The sequence below is a fragment of the Carassius carassius genome, chromosome 10 (genome assembly GCF_963082965.1).
Source record: "Carassius carassius chromosome 10, fCarCar2.1, whole genome shotgun sequence".
NCBI classification, from domain to species: Eukaryota; Metazoa; Chordata; class Actinopteri; order Cypriniformes; family Cyprinidae; genus Carassius; species Carassius carassius.
The window spans coordinates 24,096,276-24,121,726 of NC_081764.1; the positions used below are offsets into that span (position 1 = coordinate 24,096,276).

Genomic DNA, 25,451 nt, shown 5'->3' on the forward strand with positions numbered 1-25,451 from the left:
AATAAACTCACAAAAAGCTCTCCCCTTATAATCACTAAAAAGCTGCCACTCTTTGTTCATGGCGATCTCACTATGGTTGTGACAAATGAATCTCTCTACACTGCACAATCAAAATATTATTTACATGTGTTGTAATGAGAGGATTCAACTGTATAACTCGGCACAGAACAAAAACTGGTGTGTCCTGTAGACTTTAGATATTAGACAAAACCCGCATGTACTGTCATTAGAATGATGAAAATGTTTTCATTTGAGTAAAGCCTTTAAGTCCCTTTAAGTGTTTATCTTCATTGAATGTGTAACATTTTTCATGTGGTAATATCTTATTTATCTGATTTTATTAAACCCCAAAATATCAACCAAATTAATCTATAACTACATTAGGTTACTGTGATCAAATGAAATTTAAGGATTAGAGCAAGTAGAAATATACCTATAAACATTCACAGGTTAGCACTTCTTAAAAGTGTACCATAGATTCTACAATGTTGTTTTTTTTCTCTCATCATGCTCATTTTGCAGCCACTCTATTTTGATCGCGCCACTGATAATCAGATAGGTGTAAAGATTCATTGTGTGTACACACCAGAGACCAGTTCCATAAGCAAGGCAAAAGAACAAAAATAATTTTAGGCAATTTATGTACTTCAAAGCATATCCCAAGTACTGTATACTGGTTGCCCATTGCACAAGGTTCCCCAGCTGTGGTGACAACTTTGTTCCAGGACACCTGATACAATTTGCTAAGGGTGCTAGAAAAGACAAAGTGACAGAGGCCTGGCTAAAACAAGGTTGCTTTGATGTGTGTCATGTGTGGCGCAAGCCGTCATCATATTTGATTCAACTTCCATCCTCAGAAAGGACACTTTTTAAAAACTTTTTGACCATTACCAGTCCTACAACCTGCCAAATGCACCAGTGGCAAGTGAGCCTTTGTGAGCGCCTTCCAGGTTAAAAGGGTCACAAATAACAAAGATAACAGAAATATCTTTTTAGAAAATCTATTTTAAAATACATGTGCAAAGTTCTTAGAAATATACTATTTGTATTCATGTTGGTGCAAACGGTTTTGAAAAGCTTTCCAGTATTTAAAAAAAAATACCTTATGACTGTTATATTTACATTTAGTTTTTTTTTTTGGTAGACATTTTATAACCTGAATTTTGCGATGTCATAAAAAGGTTAAATTACCTTTTTTTGTCTCTGCATCTTTTTCGCACTACTTGACATGACTGACAAAAGTTTTAGAACTGCTTCAATACAAAATATACAAAAATATTCAAGGTTTTTCATCAATTTCACTTTTTGACTTTATTCAATGCTTCATCAATGATAGTAGTTTTACGGAACAATGTGTGTATATATATATTACACAAATACACTCCTACACCTATAAACACACACAAGCCAATGAGACAACCGCAATGTCAAAATGCAGAGAATGCTTGAGACAGATTTATTATTGGTTACACAATCTGAGTATACACCAAGAAGAAAAATGTAAAGGTGTAAATGCATTTCCTTTGCAAGACAATATCAAGAAATAAGAGTTGCAAGTAACAATGAACTTTATGAAGAAAAAAGGTAAAAATTATGCAATTGCCATGCCACTGGTCCAGGTTTTAGCCAAATTGAGGTCTCTCTCCCATATTTACAAACAAACGCAGGTCTTCCGAGATGTGATGCGAAGCTTGACAAATCTAAAGACAAGGAGGGGCAGGCGTCAGTCAATACAGCATTCTGATTTATTTTTGGTTTTGTTTTCCCCATGAACGAAAGATCACATATGGCCAAAAGAAGCATAATTCTTAACATTAATTACATGTGTATTCTGTGACAGGCCTATTCCAACAGTTTTTAAGTTTTACAGGTCATTCTCTTGTATTCAGAGATTTATCTAAAAAACAGATGTGACCAAAATTATCATAGATCTTCATCTGCATATAATATCCATGCACACAATCAAACACCTGATACTAATCAATTTATCAGTACAAGAAAAGAAATGCAGGCACAGATTGTAATTTTCTTAAATCAGCCCTTTCATCTCGTATTAGTAAAATATTTCAATAAAAAAAATAAAACATCCAACATACTATATTCTAAAACTAATACTGTTTCCTTTGCACCAGACTTTAAATAATGAAAATTCAGCAGTATTTTAGCTTATATTCTGTATAACTGCACTGCGCAGAGCTGCATTTGCTACTGCAGCAAACAGCAGATGTTTCTAAAGACCTATGGTCTGACTCCCAAATATGTATGGAAGTGTCTATCAAATAACTGGCTGTCTTGCCGATCTAATGGTAAAATCAAGCCAAAAACTTTTTTGTAAATTAATTTTCAAATCTTAATTTTCAAAATGTTCATCCAAGAAAACCAAAATCATTACAAGCATGCTTCCCTGTAGAATACCAGTAGAAAAGCAATTTATGCTTTAGAAATCTTTCCATTCACAGCTTATGTCATGTCTTTTCAATTATTTACATAAAATGTAAATGTTTAATCAGATTTGAGACTCTTTTCAAAAGGTGGAGCGTTAAATTAAAAATTGAGTACTGAATCATTCTCTTCAATTCATGACTAAAGGAGTCACCTATTAGCTTCCAGTTAGAGAGTCAATACACAGTTAAGAGTGTGGCGAGTTATTTTTAAACTTATTTTCCCGATATTTGTATGGGAAATGTTGTATGTAGTTCCAAAGCCTATTTTGAGCACACAATGATTCTACATCAAGCCCTAAACATTTCAAGAATTGAAGTGTATATTACTAAAGCACTGCAAAACTAAATATTAATTCATCGCAAAGTTACTTTTAGAAGGGTGACTTTTCATAATATGGCTTTGATTTATACAACTGCTTTCCAATATTAATAATAGAAATAAATAGTTCACCATTATAGTCAATCAGTGGTCAATCCACTCCAATCCTGGACACTGAAAAATCAAACTGAAGTACAACCTCATTTCTATATACCATTAAAAAAAAAAAAAAAAGAGATATGTTTATTCAGAATTCATCCCTGTGAGCTAAGAGCAACTTATTAATGCATCATGAGATACCAAAGAAGGACTCCAAAAGAATCACAACTGCAAAGAAAGGAAAGTCAGTGCAAGTCAGGCAGCACATCTGCCCCTGCCCGGGGAAAGACACCTTTTCCATTGTAATGGATATCCTGCTCTCACCATTTCTTGTTCCGAGGCTTCAGTTCCTCAGCCGCATTCCTCAAGAAGATGTAATTCTTTTTCTGGGGATTGTAATATTCATGTCCCTGTGACACAAAGCAGAAGTAATAAAAGTGAGCAGAGATGACACTGATTGTTAGTTCAAAAAAAAAAAAAAAAAAAAGGATGAAAAGATTAAACCTTCAGTCAGTTCCTAGTAACCAGCATTATACCAGATCATGCAGGCAAAAAATAAACCTTTTAAAATGGCTGTAAAAAATTCATTGAATGATTTACTTTCTGATTTTTTTTCCCCAGTTGAAAGATAAAAACATTGACAATCAATGACAGTGTGCCAAGTTCAACTTCAACCAAAACGGTTCAAGACCCCTGGATTCTGTTTAATTTCGCTTCACTCTGTCTTCCTATTTTTTAAACACAAGAATGCATTCTTGTTAACAATGACATTCAAATGTAACATATTTATTGAGATTGTACCTTAGACCAGTCATAGCTGGAAGCATAGGCAAATATGTTCCCATTGTTATTGAAGCAACAAGCTGTTATTGGTTGATCCAATTGTTCAGAGGTCTTCAGTTTAGTGCGGGCATCTTTATCCCAGAAACTGAAGCGCCCATCAGATCCTACTGTCGCCAGAGTGCCATGGACAGGGTGAAAGGAGATAGCATTCACCTACGACAGAGAAACAAACAGCAAGTCCACAGTTTCTGTTTATTATACAAGTACTATTTACTGAATACTGTCTTTCATGACCTCAGACTAGACTAAATGCCCATGCAATCCACTGCATTTCAAAAATACACAAAACCTAGAACACTCACAGCATAAATATCTTGGGGTGTGGCAGTATTGGTTCCATTGGACCTATGGCACTTAAAGGTGAAATTGTCCTTGGCTCTGTGTTAAAAGATAACAAATCTATTCAATATTACACAAAAATAAATGCTGCTTGTTCAAGTTAATTGAAACATTTGTGTCACAACTTCACTTCATAATGCTCATGATGTGCTTAAATTTGCAAAATTTAACAATTTTTTGTAGGGACTACATTAGGGTTGCTGTGATGGTTGGTGATACTGGTGTTAAGCCACTTGCCCACCACCATCTTTTAAATTTTTATAGTAGTAAAAATCATTTAGTTTAGTTATGGAACTGACACTAACATTAAAGGATTAGTAGATTAGATGTATATGACTTTTTTCTTTCAGACGAATCCAGTCGGAGTTGTATTAAAAATGGTCTTTGATCTTTCAAGCTGTTTAGTGGCTCTCAGTGGGTGTTTCATTGCATCAGTCCAAAAGAAGTTAAATAAAAAGCACCCATTCATAAAAATAAAAAATGTGTCTCACACGGCTCCGGGGGGTGAGCCTCCTGTAGACTTCCTGTAGCGAATCGATGCTATTTTGTAAGAACATTTTCTTAAAGAAAAATATCCATTTTCAAAATGTAATATTCACTTTAATGTAGCTTGCGCCAACAGTTGTACACGGAAGCAGCTCCAGGAAGATGTATGAGGTCTGTGTTGCCCATGTGCTGGTGTATCTCGTGAAAACAAATGTTTGTTAACAGGAGCAAAGGAAGCAAAGTTTCCTTACTTTAGCAAAGGAAAACCAGTCTCCTCTTAACTTAAATCGAAATCCTCCAACATTCTTCTTTACAAATCCTTGTTTTGTACTTCTAATTAGCGACCATTGTTTTGTTTTGATCTATCCCTTGCACTTCTGTGTTCGTCACTCCTAAGCAGCTCATGCGCAAAGCCTACCTCATACGTCACCCGCCCGGAACTGCTTCCTTGTACAACAGTGAGCACAAGCTAGATTTAATTGATTACCTTTTGGTTATTTTTCTCACAAAAATTAATCGATTCGCTACAGGAGGACTATACAGGAGACATACATTTTTATTTTACCAAAATACGAGGGGTAATACAAAATGCTTTTTTTTTAATCTAGTACTGACTTAAGATATTTTACATAAAAGACATTTACATATAGTCCACAAGAAAAAATAATTTAAAAATCAGAATTTATAAAAATGACCACAATCAAAAGTTTACGCTTAATTTTTAATACTGGGTTGTTACCTGGATGAGTTTTTTTTTCTTTTATTATGTACTTTTTTCAGAGAATTTCTCTTAACTGAATGTGAATGTTTTTAACATGCTATTCTTAGTTGTAACCTAACACAACTTTAGTTGGTTCAACATAACATTTTTAGTTTGAACTTGTTTTAGTCTCACTGTACAGACCTAAACTAATTGGCGTGGAAATGTTTTAAGTTAAACCTTTTTTTTAGTGTACTGTGTTAGCTGTTATCTTTTTTTTTAAACCAGCAATGAATTATTTGCGGATTGGAAAAGAGATCAGATACAGACTCACGGGTTAGGTGGATTTATGTAATGAATGGCAACTCGTCCCTCGATACTGCCCAGTGCAAAACCAGTAGGTTTACTCTGCTTGTCCTTAAAGATAGCCACACAGCGGTGCTGTTAAACAAAATGCACAAGTTAAAATACACCTTAATGGTTAACAACAATATCAGCAGAAAAGAACATTAAAATAATGGTGAAAATGGGCTACGAATCAACACAAAAAACAGGGTTGAGAACTTACACAGGGGAAACTATGGCGATCTTAGCGAACTAAAGGTTCAGTGAGGGTGAGTAATAATCAACATTTCCAATGAGAAAATCACTTAATTCCTGCCAATTCATACAACACTATTTAAAATTGATATTTTTTTCATGAGTGAGTTTGTGCTGCCTAATAATCAATTCACAATGATAAAAATTTTATTAATAGTAATTTAAGTAGTGTATAACAGACCAAACCAAAAATATTAATTTTAAATTTGCCTTTGCTTAAATAATTTCTGGCTTGCCAATAATGAAATGAGATCAAGTTTGACTACAAAAAGTGTCTTAAAAGAAAATATCTCTTTCAGGATTTAATGTTTTGTGCATTTGCACAATGTCCGATACATAGCAAGTTCTTCTATTTGAATTGGGCTTAAACTAACAAAAATAATTATTACATGGCTATGTGGAATACTTGATTCTGATTTGTCAGTCACAACATCCCTCGATAACAACCAGTAAAAGCTGATCACAGAGGGTCACCCGGGTAACTGAAGTCGGCACTATACTCTTGCTAAGAACTGCTTTTCTTGATGGAAGCTTTGTGTTTGGTTAGCTAATAAAATATGAAAACTCAATTCAATATTACGTGTAAAATTATTTAAATTCATACTGGTATCGCGGACTGGCTCTCTCGTTACATACAAACTCAGCTGCCATTTTGCAACAACTGTTTTGTACACTATAATGGATTTGGAATAACTAACAAACTGGCTTATGACCCAATAAATAAATTGTCTTTACAGTTTACATTGTATCTAAAGTTTTCAATTTCTTAACTACATTTAAGGAATGAAGTAACATTAACACCACATTTGTTGTGTTAATAAAATTGCAGCTGTTCATTGTTAGTCCATGTTAGTCCAGGTCCATTAAATATCAATCACAGGTAAAACTTTTGATTTTAATAATGTATAAGTAAATATTGGAATGGAGATCAACTATGATTAAAAAATGCTACATAAGTATTTTTCATTATCATGTTATTAACTAATGTTAGCAAATTACCTTGTAAAGTGTAACTACATAAATATTGTGACAACACAAATAAAAGGTAACATTATTCTTCTAATTCGTTTTCTACAATAAAACGCAGTAATGCCATATTTTATGTCAAATGCTAATTCAAACCCAATATTTTTCATCCTCCTAAGCCAGTTTATTAAAGGATTAAATCACTTCCAGAATGAAAATTTTGCCGTCATTTACTCTCCCTCTACTTTTTCCAAACCTGTATGAGTTTCTTTTTCTGTTGAACACAAAAGACGACATTTTGAAAAGTGTTGGTATCCAAACAGTTGATAAGCACCATTGACTTCCACAGAAGGAAAAAAAAGTACGATGGAAGTCAATGGTGCTTATCAACTGTTCAGATACCAACATTTTTCTAAATATCTTCTTTTGTGTTCAACAGAAGAAAGAAACTCATGCAGGTTTGGAACAAGTGGAGGGTGTGTAAAAGCGACAGAATTTTTATTCTAGAAGTAAACAACTCCTTCAAGTCTTTAAATTGCCATTCAATTACTTCAAAAATTAGTATTTGGAAAATAAACCAACACTGACCTGATGCTTCAGAGGTGACTCTATTCGTCGAAACTCTGAAGGCTGATTTTCCAACTGGTAAACAATGAGACCACGTTCTGCAGTGGCTACAACAGCCATAGGATATACCTATAAAAGAACAAGACTTCCATAAAAAGCTTTCAGAATATAATCTCAGAAAAAGACAATGTTAGGACTCAGATGCTCACTTTACTAATGTACAAACATACAATCAACACCCACATGAAAATTTCAGACAAGAGCTGTCCAAACTGATACTACAACAAATTCAAATCAAATCACACTCCTTTACCACATCTGCACAGTAACACCTCTCTGGCATCTGCAGAGACATCATGGGATTTGGGGAACGTGTATCCCAAAACTGTCCAAAATGAGAGGCAGAGAAACAGCTGTTAATCTATTCTAGACCAAGGCTGCAATATTTAGTCAATATTTTAAATATTTTGTAATTATTTTATCAAACACTGCACGCTGAACTGTGACATAATAATTGTTTAACACTAATAAACATTTTAATAAAAACTAGCCCATATCACGATTTTGACTTGGTTCAACTGTGCAGCCCTAAAGATTGTGAAGATGGGTCCCAGCACCTTCAGTGTCTTGTCCCAGCTCCCAGTCATAACACAGCTGTAGTTTGGAGCTTTAATCCAGTGAATTGTCCTGATTGGGCCTTCATGCTGGTCAACAGAAAAGATTGTAGGACCTGTTAATTATACTGTAAACCAACACTACTAAAATACATATAAAGTATGAGCTCAGCATAAGAATATATTAGGAATACGAATTAACAACTTACTTGTGCTATCTGAATGGTCTGATTGCTGTTCAGATCCCACATCTTGGCAGTTTTGTCACAGGAGGCTGTAAAGACTTTACTGCCATCCTGTTAACAAAATAAGCAAAATCAGGTAAGAAGATGCCTCATTTCAGGAAGTAGTAGCCATTCAAAAAGAATATAGAACATAGGGATATTTGTTTCTACTTCTATTGGTGTAGAACAACAATTCTGATCGGAATACCTACTTGCAACCATGCAAAAAAGAAATATATATTTGATTTATAAAATCACAACCCTGTTACAACTGTGCTCATGTATCTCAGTTTTTCAGCAACAGTGTAGAGCAGGGGACCTCAAACAGCAGACCAGCTCGGTTCCAACTGGACCGTGAGACATAATGACAATGATAACACCATTTTACTGTTTAAAGTGAGCAGAACAGCAAAACAAAAAACTCTCAGTGGTGTTTATTGTAATGACCTTTTGGGCTATATACACTAATATTTGTATCTACAGCCAAACACACTTCGAGCCCTCCAAGCACTACAAGAGCTACAGATTAGGGCTGTATATTGCCAAGAATCTGGCAATACGATACAGATCATGATACAGGGGTTGCAATACAATATATTGTGATACACTGCGATACTGTAAGCAAGGTGATATATTGGGATATTATTTTAAGAATAGTACATATTGTAAGGAAAGCTGCCATTAAGAACACCACCATATGCAAACCTTCCCAATAAATAAATAAAAATTGTTTAACCAGAACACCATGGGATATGCATTTGCAATAATCAGTCCCTGTAACATTCAACGTTACTGAACCACTTTTTGTGCAGTACGGGTGATAAATTAAAGTGCTTGGATCCTTTAATAAAATAAAACAATATAAAAACAAAGGCATAATCTGAAAAACTAAGCCTTGTGCATTATACTGAATAATATTCTGTATATGTTACAGTTGGTTTGATACCTTTAGATCAAATGATGTTGTCGTTTAATGGATTTATACAACCCGAATTCCAGAAAAGTTGGGACGTTTTTTACATTTTAATAAAATGAAAACTAAAAGACTTTCAAATCACATGAGCCAATATTTTATTCACAATAGAACATAGATAACATAGCAAATGTTTAAACTGAGAAAGCTTACAATTTTATGCACAAAATGAGCTCATTTCAATTTTGATTTCTGCTACAGGTCTCAAAATAGTTGGGACGGGGCATGTTTACCATGGTGTAGCATCTCCTTTTCTTTTCAAAATAGTTTGAAGACGTCTGGGCATTGAGGCTATGAGTTGCTGGAGTTCTGCTGTTGGAATTTGGTCCCATTCTTGCCTTATATAGATTTCCAGCTGCTGAAGAGTTCGTGGTCGTCTTTGACGTATTTTTCGTTTAATGATGCGCCAAATGTTCTCTATAGGTGAAAGATCTGGACTGCAGGCAGGCCAGGTTAGCACCCGGACTCTTCTACGACGAAGCCATGCTGTTTTTATAGCTGCAGTATGTGGTTTTGCATTGTCCTGTTGAAATAAACAAGGCCTTCCCTTTAGTTGGCATCTGCTGATGGCACGGCGGATTGTGTTTACCGACAGTGGTTTCTGAAAGTATTCCTGGGCCCATTTAGTAATGTCATTGACACAATCATGCCGATGAGTGATGCAGTGTCGTCTGAGAGCCCGAAGACCACGGGCATCCAATAAAGGTCTCCGGCCTTGTCCCTTACGCACAGAGATTTCTCCAGTTTCTCTGAATCTTTTGATGATGTTATGCACTGTAGATCATGAGATTTGCAAAGCCTTTGCAATTTGACGTTGAGGAACATTGTTTTTAAAGTTTTCCACAATTTTTTTACGCAGTCTTTCACAGATTGGAGAGCCTCTGCCCATCTTTACTTCTGAGAGACTCTGCTTCTCTAAGACAAAGCTTTTATAGCTAATCATGTTACAGACGTGATATCAATTAACTTAATTAATCACTAGATGTTCTCCCAGCTGAATCTTTTCAAAACTGCTTGCTTTTTTAGCCATTTGTTGCCCCCGTGCCAACTTTTTTGAGACCTGTAGCAGGCATTAAATTTTAAATGAGCTAATTAAGTGGATAAAAGTGTAACATTTCTCAGTTTAAACATTTGCTACGTTATCTATGTTCTATTGTGAATAAAATATTGGCTCATGTGATTTGAAATTCCTTTAGTTTTCATTTTATTAAAATTTAAAAAACGTCCCAACTTTTCCGGAATTCGGGTTGTATTATTGCATACATTAAAAGTTGTAAAATTATTATAAAACACATAAAATGGTAATTCAAAAAATGGAACTTTGTGCAATAACATTTATATTCTATATTATGATTGAGTTAGTTTGGGCTCAAAACATAACAGCCACAAAGAGCTTAATTGGCAAAAAAAAAAAATGAATGTCTAATGAATGTTAAACCTCAAACTAACTTTACTGCCGTCGAAAAATGCGACGTGAGCACTGCACCAACTGCACAAAACACCCCCAAAATGAAAAAGCTGCAGCCGCGGGATGACCCTCCCGCCTATGGCTGCACCCCGCACGAGTCTCTCCACACTGGTTGCAGCAAGCAGCGAAACCGAGGCAGCGCCACAGTCCCACATTGGACGTTACCACAAAAGCCCAAATGACGGCACACTTCAACTTTGTACACCAAAACATAAACTTGGACAAATCTTTCACCCTCAATTACTAGAAGCGAAATACATTAATGCTAACATTACTTACATAAACTGCCATGATTATTATTTTTTTTATATCGATATTACGTTTTTGAGAATCTATACAGTATCGCTAAATAAAGTATTGCGATAAAGTATAAACTCACGTTTATCTATATTTTCTTACACCCCTACTACAGATGATGCAATTATTTTAACAACAGTCAGAAACACAGAGAGTAGCAAAATGGTTTAATACTTTTGCTAAAACACTGCAGAAAGAGAATGGAGCAAAAACAATCACGTTTGTCCGTCACACATAAGACACTGACCTATCAAATAATCCAAGACTTTTGTTTCCATCTACATTTAGCATTATTTAGCAGCATGTTATAAAATAGCTTTTCATAAAAATAAACAAATGTTAAAATTATTTGTAGATGGCAAGGAAAGACAACTAAAAATGTGAAATTACTTAACTCACGATTAAGGTGTTTTAATTATTGATTTTAGTGGATACTTATTTTAAGCAAAAAATAAAAACAGTCCAGACTTCAAGAGGGAAAACAATGAAACCCCATCCAGTAGCTTTTCTCAGTCAAATGGCCTTCTGCCATAGGTATCTAAATGTAGAAATATTAATAACCTGATAAAACAACATTTTTGTATTCATATCCAATTGGGCTCAACTAAAGATTTTTTTATTTTTTTGGTAGAAGAATTCTCAGGCCCCATCTACACGGAGACTAGTTTCTGTGAATATGAACAATTATTTTTATCAGATAGGCATTGCGTCCACACGGATCCAGTGTTTTCAGAAGGTGAAACTGCTATTTTTTTAAACCAGGTCCCAGAGTCTGAAAACGCCGTCTTTGCGTTTTCGTGTAGGACCATCCATACAATTTCTGAAATTATGATGTCATCACCCCACGTCGACACTAGTCAGACACCGCTACATCCCGTAAGAGCAACGACAACAATGGTTGGTATACAGCGTGCAAGGTTTATGCACATGCTCCAAGGCTTCTTCTTCATTTTTAGTGCATCTCTTTGGCAAAATTACAGCGCCACATACTGATCTGGCATGTAAACTACATCTTTTTCAGTCCGTTTCACTGGTTTTGTGCAGATATTTCTTGATACGACACCGTGTGGATGGGATTTTTTTTTTTTTAGAACAAGGGAAAAAAAGATTGGATCGGGGTAAGCTCCAGCTTCGTGTGGACGTAGCCTCAGACACCACTGTTTTTGCACTTGAGGCCCAATATCCTCATCTTTGATGACCATTTTGACTTTAGGATTTTCTTTTCTTTTACAAAATACTATTGCTGCCCAAACAGAAATGTATAACTATTCCAAAAAAATTAAAATGATCCAGACCTCCACTGGAAAGGAAGTATAGAAACCGGACCTCTTAGATCTTTAGTGGTAAATTCTAACAGCAATAAACCAGCATAAACAGGCATAACAACCTAGCATCAGAGGCGGTAGATGCTTTTACTCTGTGCAAATGTAATGCCAAACCCTGGGTTTTGAGATTTTACTAAATTGTGTCCAGTGACACAAATACAGATAGGCATACATATATTTTCATTAAAATAGACATTTTGTTGAAGAATGGTGGTTGGCTTGAATTCCTGGTGGAATGACCTGCCCAACTCAATCTGAGCGGAGTACTTAGCCATCTTCAAGAATCAACTAAAAACACATCTCTTCCATCTTTATTTGACCCTCTAACTCTAGCACTCTCTATTCTAATTATTTTCTAAAAAAAATAAATAAATAAATAAAAAAATAAAAACCAACTTGACCCTTATAGACTTCATTTGCTGCTTGTTTTCTTAAAAAAAAAAACAACTAACACTAGTGTTCTAATCTTTTTGTATTCTATCGGTTTTCTTTTCATTTATTATACAATTAGCAAAAGCAAAAATACCTCTAACACTAGCTTGCTCTATTCTTTTCTATTCTATCGGTTTTCTTTTTATTTATTATATTATTTAAAAAAACCTACGTGTACTGTATTAAGCTAACAGAGACTTGTTATAGCATTGCTCTTTTGTTGATTTTGATTGCTTCCATGTCCTCATTTGTAAGTCGCTTTGGATATAAGTGTCTGCAAAATGACTACATGTGTAAAAAATTAGAATATCATGGAAAAGTGCTTTATTTTTTGTAATTTAATTCAAACAAGCAAACTTTCTTGTATTCTAGATTCATTTCACCCAAACTGAAATATTGAAAGTTTTTTTGTTTTGTTTTTTAATTCTGATAGTTATGACTTGCAGCATAGGTAAATTTTAAATTCAGTATCTCAAAAAATTATAATATTTTGTCAAAGATCAATCAAAAAAAAGATTTACAAAACACATATGTTCAAGATCGCCAAAGCAGGTTTAATTATGCACTCAATACTTGGTTGGGGCTCCTTTTGCACAAATTACTGCTTCAGTGCGGCGTGGCATGGAGGCGATCAGCCTGTGGCACTGCTGAGGTGTTACTGAAGCCCAGGTTACTTTGATAGTGGCCTTCAGCTCCTCCTTACTGTTTGTCAGATGTTACTTATCCTCTTCACAATACCTCATAGATTCTCTGTGAGGTTCAGGTCATGCGAGTTGGCTGGCCAATCAAGCACAGTAATATCTTGGTCAGCAAACCACTTGGAAGTCGTTTTGACACAGTGGGCAGCTGCTAAAGTTCTGCTGCAAAATTAAATCAGCATCTCCATAAAGCTTGTCAGCAGATGGAAGCATAAAGTGCTACAAAATCTCCTGGTAGATGGCTGCACTGACTTTGGACTTGATAAAACTCAATGGACCAACACCAGCAGACGTCACGGCACCCAAATCATCTCTGACTTCAGAAACTTCACACTGGACTTCACGCAGCTTGGATTCTGCGCCTCTCCAGTCTTCCTCCAGACTCCAGATCTTGATTTCCAAATTAAATGTTAAATTTTAGTTTCATCTGAAAAGAGGACTGTGGACCACTGAGCAACAGTCCAGTTCTTTTTCTCCTTACCCCAGGTGAGGGGTAACGCTTCTGACGTTTTTTTTTTTCCTGACAATCTTCCCGCAGCTGTGGTCATCCCTGTTTCCTACCACGGTTTCCTACCACACTTTTTTTTTTTTCAGTCAACTTTCTATGAATATATTTTGATACAGCACTCTGTGAAGAGCCAGCCCTTTTAGCAATGACCTTCTGTGGCTTACCCTCCTTGTGAAGGGTGTTGATGATTGTCTTCTGGACAACTGTCAAGTCAGTAGTCTTTCTCATAATTGAGATTGCATGTTCTAAACTAGCCCAAGAGGTACCCAGTATTTATACTCAATTACTAAAACTAATCGAGCTCAAAATGGAATATTCAAATTTTTTGAGATACTGAATTTTTCAGTCATAACCATCAGAATAAAGAAAAAACATCTTGAAATATTTGAGTCTAGAATATAAGAAAGTTTGCTTTTTTTTATTACAAAAAATAAAGACCTTTTCCGTGTTATTCTACTTTTTTGAGATGCATCTGTAAATGGCTGAAGTCTTTAAATAGGCCACTAATATTAATAATGTGTGAAAGATCTTACATCACTCCAGCACACATCCAGCACTGGGCCTGTGTGCATCTGCTGGGCTTTAGGGACAGTCTGACCATTATCTTGAACCTCCCAGCAACGCACCTATGTATATGCAATACATGCCAATATATCAGTTACAAACTGAAAGAAAGGTTCTTTTAACACATCTGTAAGATATATTTAAATCAACTATAAATGAGATGCAATAACATATTTCTAAGTTACAGTCAAAGTTGTACAAATATAGAAACTAGAAGATTTTTTTAGGGTAAGAGATTATGAATAAGAGAAATGGCGATGTCAACGGCTTACGTCATTGGCCCACGAGCCTCCGATGAGAAAGTTTCCAGGCATTGTAGGAGGACTGAATGCCAAGCAGCTTATGCTGTCATCGGGTGGAGATGTAACTTCAACATCCTGTTATCAACGACGCCTCAAATGAATTAACATGAACAGAAGCTTATTTGCAGGTATATTATATTTCTGTATATACCTTCATTGGATTATGACTGTCTGTGGTGGTGTTGCCAAATACACCTGTTCCCCCGGACCCAAAGCCCGTGTTCGTCCCGAATAAACTCATTTCAGTCTGTTAAGAGCTGATCAAACAAGAATTAATCAGATCATATCAACATTATATTCAAAACGATATTAACACGTGACAACTACAATACCTACATTGTTCCAAATGGATTTAATGTAAATATTAACAAACCGCTACCACACTTTAAGTGTCCAAAATCAATCTGTTTGTCAGATTATGAAGTGAAATACTAAATTCTACTTCACGTCGACAATACATACAACCACAAACCGTGAAATCGTGTTTTAGTAGCCTTCGGCAAATGCAATTAGATTATAGGCCCGAGCAGCCTCTACATTAAATACAATGAGCTATTAAAATATCTTCATCAACTAAATCACTAACTGCAATAGAAAAATTTGATTATTCCCATACGAACCGGTTCCCGCTTCAAACGATACACACAAACACGCACTGCTGTAGGCACTTCCGTCGCTCTTGCCGAGGACGTGCTTTGATGACGTCATCAAATAGTTTCCAAACACAATTTTTTATTTTTCTTTCCTTTTATTTTTTTGACATTACAGTATTTCTGCCGAGAACAAAGAACATAAAAAAACATATATTATTACTGATATTGAGATATTCAGGGGAAGTATGTTTACAATGAAAGTCCAAAAAAGATAACGATTTATATAAATAAATAAATAAATAAATAAATAAATAAATAACAGGCTGCGCCCAAGAAACATGAGACGTCTGCCTGGGGCCCTTTTCTTCGTACGTCGCTAACTCCGTTAGCTGGATTTGATTGTAGACGATTTGGCATGATAGTAGATTTATTTGGTCAAAAAATACCCAAGACCAATTGAATATTTTTGAATGGGGAAAAATCATAGCAAAGTAAAAGAAATGGACACAGCGACCCCATTGGATTCAACGGAGACAAGTGAAGTCAATTAGAAGCACGCACTTCCTGGTGGTCGAGCGTACTGCCCAGACTCAAACTGAGCTTGATGACGTAGATGTCACGTGAGCAACCTGTCTGACAATTGTAAGTCTTCTAATTGCTGTGCCAAGAGAAATCTGAATCACCCACCTAATCTTGCGGATGTTGTTGAATAATTTTGTCCCGTTGCTTTAATGGACTCTCTATGGGCTTCCCCCTTGACTTCATGCCTCCACGTCCCCCCGATAGCCTCATAGACAGTAAAAGATTGCCTGCGAGCTTCTCCTCCTGTCCATTCGGATAATTTCTCTTCTGTGCGACAGAGAGACGCAGGTTATGACGCAATCGTTAGCCTATTTTTACAAAAAGTGCTTCTACGGGGGCCACAACATAAGATACAAGCTAATGGGGCCTTTTATACATTTTCATGTTTCTTTAGAAATAATGAATGGACAAATGGAGTCTTTAAACGCCTCAGATGTAAAGTTATTCGCTGTCAAAGTGACGCCAAAATGAATGGGAGTCAATGGAATGCAACAGCAGGTGGGGATCCGCTAGCCCAGGGGTTGGCAACCTACGGCACGCGTGCCAACAGTGGCACGCAGAGGGATAATCGCTGGCACGCAAGCAATAAGGAAAACTGTATAATGACGTACAGTTTGATGTAATAACTTCTCATAGTCACACAGCCTGTTAGGAGCTACAAATACTATTAAAGTGTGAGAATTAACTTGCATGGATGCACGTGCAAACACTGCACATACTAGGTGCTTCAGATCAAAGCCTCGGTCTAACAGCACTCGTCAATGTCAAAATGACTGAGATGGCCAATCAGATCAAAGTAGGCGGGGTTTACTGTTCACAGAAGCAGAGCGTGAAGCGTCAGTTTAACGTTAAAGAGAGTGAGGTAAGATGAAGCTGCAAATCAATTAACATTAGTCAACTTTTAATAATACGTTTTACCATAGAAATGTTAAATGACCTAAAGCTATATCCAGTGATGAAAAATTTTCTGAAATATGGCCATTTTGAGAGAAAGAAAGTGGGGGGGGGGGGTAAATTGTCTCTCTCTGCAGACAATGAAGCGATTTTGCCCCTTTGTTGTTGAGAAATATAATGTAGCGATTCAGTATCGATTAATAAGTAGCGTGACAACACTCTGAATGCTACTTTTTGCACAGCACGATCTCAGATCTCTGATCTATTAAAGCAGTGCATTAACGTTGATTAAACGTTAAAAAAACGTTTTTTTTATCGTATAATAAAAAATTGTGTATGTACCGTTTAAATACAGAATTATATCGGGGTGTGTGTGGGGGGGGGCTGTGTTGGCACAGTGGTTAACCATAAAAATAAAAAATGGCACGTCATGCCGAAAAGGTTGCTGATCCCTGCGCTAGCCAATGGCGGCGCCCAGGGATGCTTCAATAAAATATGAAACCCTGCCCCCCTGGGAAAAATGCAATGCTCAATATGGCCGCTCAATCGCAGGAATCCCCTTCTAAATGAAAGAGCCACTCACTAATTGGTAAAGTCAGCAGCTGCCATTAGAAGTCCAACTGAAGAAGCTGTTGTCAGATTTCTATGGTGATTTCAAATATGAAATATAATCCTAAAATTAATGAACAGTTTTGGAGAATTTGATGTTTCCCCATTCAAAGAGATAGGAGCTGTAGCTTCTTGGAAGCCTGAGAGGCGATCCCGCCAATCTATTTGGCCAAATAGCGCTTGGCACTGCCTTACGCATGCGTTAGCATAGTATACCTGCATACAGTGTGCTATTTCGCTTAGATTTCATGATACTAATAAAACTCTATCAAGGTACGGAATGGCTCGAACCGCAGCATCTCATTCCCTATTCAGGGAACCGTGGTTACATACGTAACCGAGATGTTCCCTTTCATAGGTCACTTTGATGCTGTGGTGATGTCACAGTGGGCCGCAATGGGGCTAGAACTGCGTCCATGCATTTCGTGAAAGTCCATGGAGCCAGGGTTAAACTAAAGGGAAGAACACGGAATTTATAAGCTTTGCCCTCTAAAGCGAATCTGAGGAACTTCCTGTGTCTCTTGATGATCTGAATATGAAAGTATGCATCCTTCAGATCAATCGTGAAAAACCAATCATTTGGTTGAATCTGAGACAGAATAGATTTTACTGTCGACATCTTGAATTTGCTCGTCCTAAATGCAAGATTCAAACGGTGTAAATCCAATAATAGTCGTAAGCCACCATCCTTATTTCTGAAAAAAGCTTGCGGCGTCCATAAGCACAGGAGATGCATGTGTCAAGGTCGCTGCATTTCACTGTATATAATCCTGAAACATGTTTACAGAAGAATTTATTCCAACAGGATGCACATGGGGCCCCACTGCTCTCGAGAAAGCGGCAGCTTTGTGGGCCATCATATAACGGCCCGTCTTTGCCAGACCCTTGAGCCGCCATGGACCAATTACTGGATGACGAGTAATTTCTTACTTCTAAATTTTTATAAAACAGAGGTGTTAATTATAGGACCTAAAATCTCTGCATGTAATAACCTAGAACACTGTCTAAGACTTGATGGCTGCTCTGTCAATTCTTCGTCATCAGTTAGGAACCTAGGTGTGCTATTTGATCGCAATCTTTCCTTAGAAAGCCACGTTTCTTGCATTTGTAAAACTGCATTTTTCCATCTCAAAAATATATCTAAATTAAGGCCTATGCTCTCAATGTCAAATGCAGAAATGTTAAACCATGAATTTATGACCTCAAGGTAAGATTATTGTAATGCTTTATTGGGTGGTTGTTCTGCACGCTTAGTCAAGTCAAGTCACCTTTATTTATATAGCGCTTTAAACAAAATACATTGGGTCAAAGCAACTGAACAACATTCATTAGGAAAACAGTTTGTCAATAATGCAAAATGATAGTTAAAGGCAGTTCATCATTGAATTCAGTGATGTCATCTCTGTTCAGTTAAATAGTGTCTGTTCATTTATTTGCAATCAAGTCAACGATATCGCTGTAGATGAAGTGACCCCAACTAAGCAAGCCAGAGGCGACAGCGGCAAGGAACCGAAACTCCATCGGTGACAGAATGGAGAAAAAAACCTTGGGAGAAACCAGGCTCAGTTGGGGGGCCAGTTCTCCTCTGACCAGACGAAACCAGTAGTTCAGTTCCAGGCTGCAGTAAATTCAGATTGTGCAGAAGAATCATCTGTTTCCTGTGGTCTTGTCCTGGTGGTCCTCTGAGACAAGGCCTTTACGGGGGATCTGTATCTGGGGCTCTAGTTGTCCTGGTCTTCGCTGTCTTTCAGGGATGTAGAGGTCCTTTCTAGGTGCTGATCCAGCATCTGGTCTGGATACGTACTGGATCCGGGCGACTGCAGTGACCCTCTGATCTGGATACAGACTGGATCTGGTGGCTACGGTGACCTCAGAATAACAGAGAAACAGACAAATATTAGCGTAGATGCCATTTTTCTAATGATGTAGCAAGTACATAGGGTGTTATGGGAAGTGTTCCCGGTTCCGGTTTACCTAATTAATGCAGCCTAAAAATCCTTTAACGGATTTGGATATTAAAAGCATATTAGTATGTTATGTGTAAGCCAGGTTAAAGAGATGGGTCTTTAATCTAGATTTAAACTGCAAGAGTGTGTCTGCCTCCCGAACAATGTTAGGTAGGTTATTCCAGAGTTTAGGTGCCAAATAGGAAAAGGATCTGCCGCCCACAGTTGATTTTGATATTCTAGGTATTATCAAATTGCCTGAATTTTGAGAACGTAGCGGACGTAGAGGATTATAATGTAAAAGGAGCTCATTCAAATACTGAGGTGCTTAAACTTTCAGGGCTTTATAAGTAATAAGCAATATTTTAAAATCTATACGATGTTTGATAGGGAGCCAGTGCAGTGTTGACAGGACTGGGCTAATATGGTCATACTTTCTGGTTCTAGTAAGAACTCTTGCTGCTGCATTTTGGACTAGCTGTAGTTTGTTTACTAAGCGTGCAGAACAACCACCCAATAAAGCATTACAATAATCTTGAGGTCATAAATGCATGGATTAACATTTCTGCATTTGACATTGAGAGCATAGGCCGTAATTTAGATATATTTTTGAGATGGAAAAATGCAGTTTTACAAATGCTAGAAACGTGGCTTTCTAAGGAAAGATTGTGATCAAATAGCACACCTAGGTTCCTAACTGATGACGAATAATTGACAGAGCAACCATCAAGTCTTAGACAGTGTTCTAGGTTATTACAAGTTTTTAGGTCCTATAATTAACACCTTTTTTTCAGAATTTAGCAGTAAGAAATTACTCGTCATCCAGTTTTTTATATCGACTATGCATTCCATAAGTTTTTCTAATTGGTGTGTTTCACCAGGCCGCGAAGAAATATAGAGCTGAGTATCATCAGCAAAACAGTGAAAGCTAACACCATGTTTCCTGATGATATCTCCCAAGGGTAACATATAAAGCGTTTACGTTTAGCATTAGCCAGCACTTTTAAATTTGCCAAGATGTCAGGTGCTCTAGCTCCCGGTAAACATTTGACTATGGTGGCTGGTGTCTCTATATTCACGTTCTGTACAATAGAATCACCAATAACTAGAGCACTTTCATCAGGTTCCTCAGTGGGTGCATCACTGAGTGGGGAGAACCTGTTTAATGTTTTGATCAGAACAGAAGAGCGGTGTTTTGACCCATGACTACGCTGCCTCACTGTCACCCAGTTGCCCTGCTGCAGGGGCTCTGTTGCCGGAACCGAACAATGTACAGGAATCCCTGAGCTAGATGCATCCAAAGCCGTATCTAGAGCCCTAACATTCTTACTGTCCTCAATTAAAGTTTGGATGCCTGTCTCTAATTCTTCTCTGTCAGCCTATCTATTTCCCTGCATTTATCACATGTGAATCCCTCATCTGTGACAGAGATAGATAAACTGTACATGTGGCAAGAGGTGCAAATAACAATAGCAGGAGAAGCCATTACTCACCGTGCTTGATGAAATATTCTTACTGCAGTTGTTTGATGAACTTGTGAAAAACTGGAGCGAGAGAGAGGAGAGGAGAAAAGAAAACAGCGATAGGTTCGAATGAAAACGCTAATGACAACCGCTTTGCAGGTGTACTGCACTCAAGGATATAAAATAAAAGTGAACGATCAAAATTAATCTGATAAGATTGATCGATAATATCAGAAATATGGTGTGAATTAAGTTATATTTTATCACTTTAAAAAACAGAGAATGATAGTAAGATAAAGATTCTGGAGAAAAAAATCCTTAGTAAACAAAAAGCTTATTAAACAAACTACAGCTAGTTCAAAATGCAGCAAGAGTTCTTACTAGAACCAGGAAGTATGACCATATTAGCCCAGTCCTTTCAACACTGCACTGGCTCCCTATCAAACATTGTATAGATGTTAAAATATTGCTTATTACTTATAAAGCCCTGAATGGTTTAGCACCTCAATATTTGAGTGAGCTTCTTTTACATTATAATCCTCTATGTCCGCTACGTTCTCAAAACTCAGGCAATTTGAGAATACCTAGAATATCAAAATCAACTGCGGGCGGCAGATCCTTTTCCTATTTGGCGCCTAAACTCTGGAATAACCTACCTAACATTGTTCAGGAGGCAGACAAACTCTTGCAGATTAAATCTAGATTAAAGACCCCTCTCTTTAACCTGGCTTACACATAACATATTAATATGCTTTCAATATCCAAATCTGTTAAAGGATTTTTAGGCTGCATTAATTAGATAAACCGGAACCAGGATCACTTCCCATAACACCCTGAAAGACACCAGAGACCAGGACAACTAGAGCCCCAGATACAGATCACCTGTAAAGACCTTGTCTCAGATGACCACCAGGACGAGACCACAGGAAACAGATGATTCTTCTGCACAATCTGACTTTGCTGCAGCCTGGAATTGAACTGCTGGTTTTGTCTGGTCAGGGGAGAACTGACCCCCCAACTGAGCCTGGTTTCTCCCAAGGTTTTTTTCTCCATTCTGTCACCGATGGAGTTTCGGTTCCTTGCCGCTGTTGCCTCTGGCTTGCTTAGCTGGGGTCACTTCATCTACAGCGATATCGTTGACTTGATTGCAAATAAATGCACAGACACTATTTTAACTGAACATAGATGACATCACTGAATTCAATGATGAACTGCCTTTAACTGTCATTTGCATTAATGACACACTGTTTTCCTAATGAATGTTGTTCAGTTGCTTTGACGCAATGTATTTTGTTTAAAGCGCTATATAAATAAAGGTGACTTGACTTGACTTAGCACATCTGATCTCTTCTGGAAGCTGATTCCAACTTCGGGCGGCATAGTAACTAAAGGCGGACTCCCCTTGTTTTGTGTGAACCCTTGGTATTTCTAACTGACTCAATCCTAGTGATCTGAGTGGTCTGTTAGGCTTATATTCAGTGAGCATATCTGCAATATATTTCGGTCCTAGGTCATTTAATGATTCATAGATGAGTAAAAGTACTTTAAAATCAATCCTAAATGTAACTGGAAGCCAGTGTAAGGACCTGAGGACTGGTGTGATATACTCAGATTTTCTGGTTCTAGTCAGAATCCTGGCAGCAGCGTTCTGGATGAGATGCAGCTGTCTAATTGTCTTTTTGGGAAGGCCTGTGAGGAGCCCATTACAATAGTCCACCCTGCTGATGATAAAGGCATGAACAAGTTTCTCCAAGTCTTGGCTGGAAACAAAACATCTAATTCTTGCAATGTTTTTTAAATGATAGTATGCTGATTTAGTTACTGCTTTGACATGACTACTGAAACTAAGGTCTGTCTCCAGAATCACACCAAGATTCCTGACTTGATTTTTAGTTGTTTGACCCCGAGAGTCAAGGTATGCATTCACCTTGAAAACTTCATCTTTGTTTCCAAATGCAATGACTTCTGGCACAGATAGGGATTGGGCCTGGGCCGCGTCCACTTCCCAATCCAACCCCAGTTTATCCACCGCGTGGGTAACCACATCCAACAGCTCACTGTAAGAAGGGGAGGTGCGCCTCTCCTGTCTGCTCTGAGAGCTAGAACTGCATGTGTCAGCCAGAACGTCCTCTTAGTTCGAAGCTGCGGTGGGCAAAACATTGTTTGTTAAAAGCAAATCTGGGATTTATTGAGCGAAGTGGAAATAAAACTCCAGCGCTGCACTGTCCTCATAGTCCAGGCCACACACATCACCAAGCATCCACAGAAGCATTACGGCGAGGGTTGGACACGAGGGTGACCTAGAGAAAATTTCTACTCCCGAGTGCAGAACTTTAGCCGTTAGCTATCACAGTGAGAACATGTAGAGAGGCTGCTAAGCTTACCTCTCATGAATGCCCCCCCCCCCCCCCGTGATAAACTTCTTCATGGCTCCTTACCTTTCGTTGACACATTGCGTCCGTGAAGAGGAGTTGAACACTGCTCATATAATTGTTGCTGAGAATGCAAGATGCTTTCCAAGGGCACAGAAAATTCACTTTCCTGAAGGAAATAAAATCTGAGCGAAATAGCACGCAACATGCAGGTGTTGAAACATTGTGAAACAGCTGTGTCGCCATCATCGCTCCTGTAGTCATTCTGGAGAAACTGTGGTGGCTGAGTCAGCCGGCTGCTCTCGAAACACTCTCGCGGTACTTTGATGCCACACATGACAGTCATGTGCTGTCGGCGCCGTCTCAAGTCGGACAAAATTTCTAACCGGCATGCACTGCATCGTCAGATTGCAATCGGTTTTGCGCAGTGCTGCGTAAAAGTCGAACGCACCTCTTTTCAGTTCCAATAATGGCAACTAATCTTTGTTTTTAGAACAGTAAAACCATTTTTTCTATTGTAGTAGCACTATTGTATTGAGTCAGGTTTATCATACAACACTCCAGTCCAGCAACATCCCCTGCTGGACGACAGCTGCCCGGATCAGGTCAGACCCGCTGATTCCATGCTGACCAGATCGAACTGTCAGGGTGGTAATGGAAGAGGAATCAGTTGCAGGGATAACAAAGGTTTGAGTTTCAAACACAAACAGGAACTAAGCCAAGAGGATAACCAGAAGAGATTCCAGTCGAGTCCAAGGTGAATGTCAGCTCAGCAGGAGGCATCTAAGGGAGGGGTTCCTGAGCAAATGGCAGAGAGTAACAGTCCAAGAGCAACCAGACAGTCCAGCTCTCCAAAGCCCCTTTCACATTGCGATTCCGGCAAATACACAGGTAAAGTGTTCCGGCAATTGTTCACGGTTGGCTAGATTTTGCACTTTCACACTGCCAGTGATTACCCGGGATATGTGCGTGCTTTCACACATAACCCATAAAGGTCCCGTAATGACACGTGACATCAGGGCGTGACGTCTAATGTATGAGTCGATAACGTTAGGCACGTTATACTTTCAGTGAAGCTGGCGAATGATCTCGGCATTAGCGCAGAAAGTGAGGAACTAACTGATCTCTGCTTCATTACAGTTTGCACATATTTTTCCGTCGCGAATGTTGATCTTGCTTCAAAACACCTGGTAAAAGAGTTGTGCGATAACGCGCGTCATCACTTCAACACGGCATTAGATCTGGCTTTTGTTCGTCCCGGAATTGAACCCGGAAATGTTACTAGGTCCCCGACCTGGGTTCAGTGCCGGAATCAATCCCGGGACGTGTTTGCTTTCACACAGAAGGCAACCCGGCAATGTTACGGCAATTTGCCGGGTCCGACGTGCAGTGTGAAAGGGGCTCAATGAACACCAGGGGCTCAAGAACAGCGAGGGATGGGAGGGAGGAGGCAGGCAGCAGGTAGTCCAACAGCCAGAGCCGAAGGGGTAGCTGTGGAGCAAAAAGGCGTAGGAGGAAAAAACAGCTAAACTAAAAGGCAGGAGTTCAAAAACAAGGAACTAGATAGAACTGAACTAAATCAAAAGAAAACCCCTAGTATCAAAAAAGTATAAAATAGATGCAAAGGAAACCAAACAAGACTAGGCTAGAAAGTAGCAGGAACAAGATCAAACAACAGAAACAAGAGCCATGTAACTCAGAAGAGCAGAGATTTGATCTGGCACAGGACAGAAAACGAGGGGAATATAAAGGATGAGTAACGGTCTAAAACAGGTGTAACCCTAACAAGATAATTATGGCGTTATTTCCCTGTCAAATGTGGAGAGCACATTATTGTAGCGCGAAAGTACATTAATATAGTAGTAGTACATTAATCGCACGCAGAATATAATGTGCCCGAGCGCGAATCTCTCTCCTCGAGCGCGGAATATAATTTGCGAAGCAAATCTCTCTGCTCGCGCGCAGGAACTGGGTGCGCGCTCTCAGATACATGTTGCTCTTTTAAGAATTTTCTCTGGGCTTGCTCAGAGAGTATGCCTGCACTTAAAACGTGTTCAGTGCAATCACGAATCTCTCCTCTCCTCACGTATGAACGTTAGATACAGCTTTAGCTTAAGGTATAATTTAAAAACGGTATAATTTAAAAAGTTAAGAAGGTTTCGGGAAATCCAGCCCTGTAACATTTCCTTTCAGATAACTTCAGAGTCTGGAGTACCAATGTTTA

The 25,451-nt window shown here is 38.1% G+C and overlaps 1 protein-coding gene across 3 annotated transcripts; it reads right to left on the reverse strand.

Annotated features, from left to right (window-relative positions):
- Positions 1-1,442: 1,442 nt before the first annotated feature.
- On the reverse strand, positions 1,443-15,521 carry rae1 (ribonucleic acid export 1). 3 transcript variants are annotated; one of them, XM_059560565.1, is made up of 13 exons: positions 15,389-15,521; positions 14,920-15,025; positions 14,739-14,843; positions 14,436-14,528; positions 8,187-8,273; positions 7,981-8,067; positions 7,677-7,748; positions 7,385-7,492; positions 5,565-5,671; positions 4,008-4,083; positions 3,664-3,858; positions 3,187-3,272; positions 1,443-1,700 (listed from the first exon to the last, which is right to left on the reverse strand). In XM_059560565.1, coding segments are annotated over exons 2-13 (1,107 nt in total). In that variant the 5' UTR covers positions 15,010-15,025; positions 15,389-15,521; the 3' UTR covers positions 1,443-1,699. The 3 variants fall into 3 exon arrangements, with proteins under 3 accessions (XP_059416548.1, XP_059416546.1, XP_059416547.1); XM_059560563.1 differs by lacking the exon at positions 1,443-1,700 and having other exon boundaries at positions 3,183-3,272; XM_059560564.1 differs by lacking the exons at positions 1,443-1,700; positions 15,389-15,521 and adding an exon at positions 15,241-15,353 and having other exon boundaries at positions 3,183-3,272.
- Positions 15,522-25,451: the final 9,930 nt, after the last annotated feature.

Bases quoted from the DNA above. Each gene is read 5' to 3' on its own strand.
- rae1 (XM_059560563.1), bottom strand. From the start codon at position 15,009: ATGAGTTTATTCGGGACGAACACGGGCTTTGGGTCCGGGGGAACAGGT. The intron at 14,529-14,738 runs GTAAGCCGTTGA...GCATATACATAG, and splicing joins GAGGCTCGTGGGCCAATGAC to GTGCGTTGCTGGGAGGTTCA. The intron at 3,273-3,663 runs GTACAATCTCAA...TTTGTGTCACAG, and splicing joins CCAGCTATGACTGGTCTAAG to GGACATGAATATTACAATCC.